The sequence below is a fragment of the Urocitellus parryii genome, chromosome X (assembly GCF_045843805.1).
Source record: "Urocitellus parryii isolate mUroPar1 chromosome X, mUroPar1.hap1, whole genome shotgun sequence".
Lineage (NCBI taxonomy): Eukaryota > Metazoa > Chordata > Mammalia > Rodentia > Sciuridae > Urocitellus > Urocitellus parryii.
The window spans coordinates 67,492,289-67,497,949 of NC_135547.1; the positions used below are offsets into that span (position 1 = coordinate 67,492,289).

The 5,661-nt window shown below is 35.9% G+C and overlaps 1 protein-coding gene across 1 annotated transcript; it reads right to left on the bottom strand.

Moving 5' to 3' along the window:
- Positions 1-645: 645 nt before the first annotated feature.
- On the bottom strand, positions 646-1,647 carry Gpr174 (G protein-coupled receptor 174). Its single transcript, XM_026410334.2, has one exon. It carries the CDS (start codon positions 1,645-1,647, stop codon positions 646-648), a length of 1,002 nt encoding a protein of 333 aa, XP_026266119.1.
- Positions 1,648-5,661: the final 4,014 nt, after the last annotated feature.

Genomic DNA, 5,661 nt, shown 5'->3' on the forward strand with positions numbered 1-5,661 from the left:
TACCAGAGTCCTGAGTTCAGATTTTGATTCACTGAAGAGATGTAACAAATGATGTTTCATGTTGACATTGAATGAAGAAAATAGTTATTTGTGTCTTTATACCTTGGAATCCAATCACACATGGAAGATAAAAGTGAGTCAATGTTTATAAAATTTTGTTTACACAGAGTAATATATCCACCCTATTTAAAATACAACCAAAATTATGTTGTTGGAATGTAAAATGTGATTACTATTATAAATAGATAACTGCACTTCCTCTGAATATAGAGACTCAATATGTGTAGTAATAATCTCAGGTGTTTAAGGTAGCCCCAAGCTAGTAATCTCATTGTGACTTAGGTTCACAGATAAAGTCATTGACTCTAGATGAGAGCATATATGTATAGAATGTCATTAAAATTTTATAGTTTAGTTTCAGTCTTAAAGACCTGATGAGAGATTACTACATGGACAGGTCAACATCAATGATTGTGGAACGTAATGCTGCAAATAGTTACTGCCATGAAAATGTGAATTCCCCATACAGGTAAGAGAATACAACTGAAAAGTTATGAATGCTTCCTGTGAGTACTTCCCTGTAGCTTGGGGAATTGCAAATGCATTCTGATGTACTTGCACTCCAGGCCTCATTCCATTTGTTATTTAGCATAATTCAGTTGCTATGGTAGAATTGGTATGGTTACTCACAAAGGATTTTGTATGGAGTTGGATGCTATCATGTAAATCTTGTCTTGAAAGACGTCTCCTGAACTCATTAGTGGTGAAATAGTATATGACTGGGTCAAGGCAGGAATTTAGACTTGCAAGACACAAAGCCACAGAATGAAATATTAAAATCACTCTTCTGGCTAGGCAGCTTTTAATTTCATTGGACTTGACCAGGAAATCTAAAGGAAAACTGAAGTGATAAGGTGCAAAGCAAATTAGAAATACCCCTGCACAGGTTAGAATCATCTTCAAGGCTTTCTTTTTCTCTCCAAGGTCTTGAGCAACAGGATACTTATCTTGCAGTGATAAAACTGTCTTCCAGGAACAATACAGGACAATCAGAAGAGGAGTAATAAACCCAACCAATTCTCCAACAGTCATCATGGCAACAGACTGGGCCAGATTGACATTCCTGGTAGGAAGGTCCACGAAACATTTGGTTCTGTTGCCTGGGGTGTCATCACTGGTTCTGAGGAGTGGGAATAGTAGACAGGCAAGGCAGATGATCAGCCAGCCAGCAATACTGATATATAAGTCATATTTCTGTTTGCAGTCACTAAAGCGAAATGGGTACATGAGAAAACAAAATCTTCGCACACTGATACAAACCAAGAAGTAGATGCTTGCATACATATTGACATACTTTAGGTAGAAACAGAACATACAGAGGCCAGGTCCAAATGGCCAGTCATGGTTCAAGTAATAAAATATCCTCAGTGGTAGGGAAAGAACTTGTAATAGGTCAGCAATGGCTAAATTTATCATAAATATTACAGCCCGTTTTGTTTCTTTCATATAACCATAAAATACCCACAAGGCTAATATGTTCCCTATAAGACCTGGCACAAGAATGACAGTGTATGTCACTGCATAGATGAAGTACCGAAAATCTGTGTTGTCTCCATTTGTCCTGTTACATGTGTCATTAGCAAGCATGATTCTTTCTGGAAAAACTGTTTTGTTTGATGGTGATTTAAACCGAAATTCACAATTGATTAAACCCTGTTCTTTCTAAAATATGGATTGTCAATGGGTTGAAGAAAAAGCATAAGATAATCTTCTTTTTGCCACATATGTTAGCCTCTATGTATGATTTGGGGACTTTTCAAAGAATTATCTGCACAATTTCCTTGGATTTATCTGGAGTAACTACATGGAAGTCTAGTTTGCAAGCACAGATGGAAAACCGTTATAATTTTCTTCTGTTGTTTATTGTAAAGCCTCCTAGGACATCATGACAGTTGTTTTTTTCCCATTTGGATCATGACTGTGCCATATAACAGATCTTCAAATTCCCATATGATGATGATGATAGCCATCTTTTTACAGGTGTTTGGCAGGCTGCTTTTCGTTTTTGGCTCATGCAGAAGAAAGGTTTGCATTTGTGTACAATGGGTCACCCACTTTCCACGATGATTAACTTGGACAATTAGTTTTCTGGGACATTTTCAGATATGTGTTGAAAGCTAAGTGAGAAACAGGCAGAGCTGCAAGTGAAAGAAAACAAGTTAATTATTGTCTGGCACATTTTTATAAAAAAGAAAAATCCTATACAGAGAAAAAAATATATATATATTTGAACTATATATATATATATATATATGTTTAAATGGAAAGGTTTTTTTTATGTGAGTGAGGGTAATATGCTACAGATTCTTCAAGGCACTTTCTGACTACAGGAAAGTATAGGTAGAAGGAACCTCAGAAATAATCTAGCCCCTTGTTCTTCCAAATCTACGAATCAACATCACATGGGAGCTTGTTAGAGATTCAGCAGATTCTCAGGTTCCTCCTTTGATCTTCAGAATCAGAATCTGCATTTTTAATGAGTACCCCCAGGTGATTCTTCTGCACATTAACATTTGAGAATCTCTAATATAGACTATAATTTCACAAACTTCACATATCCTCAGACTAATGTGGGGAAGATTTTTTTAATTATAGTTTTCCTGGTGTTTCCTCCAGAGATTCTGATTCAGTATGTTTGGGGTAGGGCCCAAAACTCATTTTTTAAAAGCTCCCCATATGATTCTGATATAGCCAGCCCAGCATTTGTCCTTGAACCATCATTTGGGGGCCACTGATTTGATCCAAATACATCCCAGATGTCTGAAAATCAGTGAGCAACAAGCCTCTCTTTAAATACTTCCATTTACATGGGTCATTTAGTCACCTCTTAATGATCCAAGACAATAGACCATAGCACCAGAACAGAGAATGAAAATCCCCAGAAAGTTGACTCAGCTGGGTCCATGACCCTTGTTCTGAGGTAAACAAATTTTAGCTTAGGGACTTGGAGAGTTGCCTCAAGGCTGCTGAAATCTAGGAGGACTTAACTGACTTTAAAGATACGTGGGAAGAACAAAAATGAAATGGGAATTATGAAACATCCTGCTTTGGATTATCAAATCCATGTGGTTTGAAGCATGCATGATTCAGCCTCTGAAGAAATTGTTATTGTTATTATTTTGCCTCAATTGCCTGCTAAGTAAAATAGCACGTTGTTCAAAGATAGGGTGCTCACTTCATTTAAAAGGCATGATGAGTAATGTGAACAATTATGTATGCATTCAAGTTCAAGAGGTTAAACATTGAGATTTTTTTAGATAAAGATGATGCAAAATAATCTAGCTCCTTTATATCAGCATAAAGGAAATAAGTGTGAAGTGAAATAAGTCAGGCAAAGAAAGACAATGGTGATACAACACACAGCTCAGAACAACCGTAAAGGATATAGAGTTGTCATACTCAAGGTCGTTCAGCTCCCAAACTGAAGTATATGTTTGAAATATTTTCACAGGTTTTGATTTTGATTAGGTGACAGAGAAAATTAGCTGACAAACAACAAGTATATAAAAAGGTGCTAAAGGTCACTAATCATCAGGGAAAGGCAAATCAAAGCAAAATATCACTTCACTCCTTTAAGAATATTTATTGTTTAAAAGGCAAAAGATAACAAGTAGGGATGAGAATGGGGAGAAAAGGAAATCCTTCTACACTGTTGGTGGTAAGTTGGTGTGGCTATTATGGAAAATAATGGTATCTCATATCTGGATATGTATCCAAAGGAAATGATGTGTTCAAGAGATTTTTTTTTTGTCTGTAGTGCTAGGAATTGAACCCAGGTCCTTGTGCATGCAAGGTAAGCACTCTTCCAACTGAGCTATTTCCTTAGCCTTGAGATTTCTCTTTTTGCACGTTCATTTCAGCATTCAATGTGGAATCAAGCTAACTAAACCTTAATGGATGAATAAAAAAATGTGGTACATATACAGAATGAAAAGTTCTTTACCAATTTTTTTCTTTTTGATCTGCAGTTTTCTTTAAATTTATTTTTATTAGTGCATTATAATTATATATAATAGTGGGATTCACATACCACATTTGAATATACATATAAAACAGTCTTAGCAATCACATATGCCCAGTACCTATCCTTTCACTACTCTCCACCCTCCCTCTGATCCACTTGCTTTACTCTACTGATCTCCCTTCTATTATCCTCAATATTTTAATTAGCACATTATACATGTATAAATACATATAAAATCAGGATTCATTGCAGTATATTCATACATGAACATAGCATAATTTGGTAGATTCCATACCCCAGTACTTTCCCATGACCTCCTGCTGTTTAAACAATAAAAAGGGGAAATTCTACTATTTACAACAACATGGATGAGCCTTGAGAGCATTTTGTGAAGTGAAATAAGTCAGGCAAAGAAAGACAAATACTGCATGAGCACACATATATATGGAATATAAAAAGCCAAACTCATAAAAGCAGAGGGTAGAATAGGGGTTGTGAGAGGCTAGGGATGGAATGGGAGATGGGGCAATGTTGGTCAAAGGGTATAAATTTTCAATTACGAAATTAATGTTTGTGGATGTATTGTATAACATGGAGACTATAGTTAACAATACTGTATCACTTACTTGAAAGTTGATAAGAACTTATGTTAAGTGCCCTTACTATGTACTAACCCAACCATGCTTACTCATACTCACACAAATATGTCCATTGTTACCTTTCAATGAGGCTTTCCTTGATCTTCCTATTTAAAATTGAAACTCTCTCCTAGCCCTCCCCAACTGACCTCTGAAATTATTTTATCCATATCAATCATCAATGCTTGATCATTTTTACTTATTTATTTTATTTATATTTCCCTACTAGAATGCAAAGTCCATGAGGAAAATATTCTTGCATGTTTTAATTATTTGCTATATACCCAGAGCCAAGAACTGAAGAACTGTGCAAGACACAGAGTAAGTGCTCAGTGTTTACTAAATTCAACAATTTTTGTAAATGTGTATTAACTGACAAAAAAAAAATCAACATATCCCAAACAAAAAGGATCACCTCTCCAACTTCAAACAAGATTCCATTACAGACATACTTATTATTATTTTGGTACCAGGGTTTGAACTCAGGGGAACTCAACCACTGAGCCACATCCCCAGCCCTATTTTATTTAGAGACAGGGTCTCACTGAGTTGCTTAGTGCCTCACCATTACTGAGGCTGCCTTTGGATTCACGATCCTCCTGCCTCAGCGTCCTGAGCTGCTGGGATTACTGGCATGAGCCACAGCACCCAGCTAGACTTAATTATTATTTTTAAGATAATAAATATTTCCCAGGCAGCCTGTATCAAGTTTTGGAGATATGGAGAATTTCTCACTTATTTTCCAGCTTTTTATGACTTCTAAACAGATTATTTCTCTCATGGTATGGTATTGCTCCTTTAGGAAAATAAATAAATAAATATATTATATATATATATATATATATATATATATATATATATATATATATATATTATTTGTAGGTGGACACAGTACCTTTATTTTATTTGTGTGGTGCTGAGGATCAAACCCTGGGACTCACACATGGGAGATGAGCACTCTACCGCTGAGCCCCAGCCCCAGCCCCAGGAATATATTTA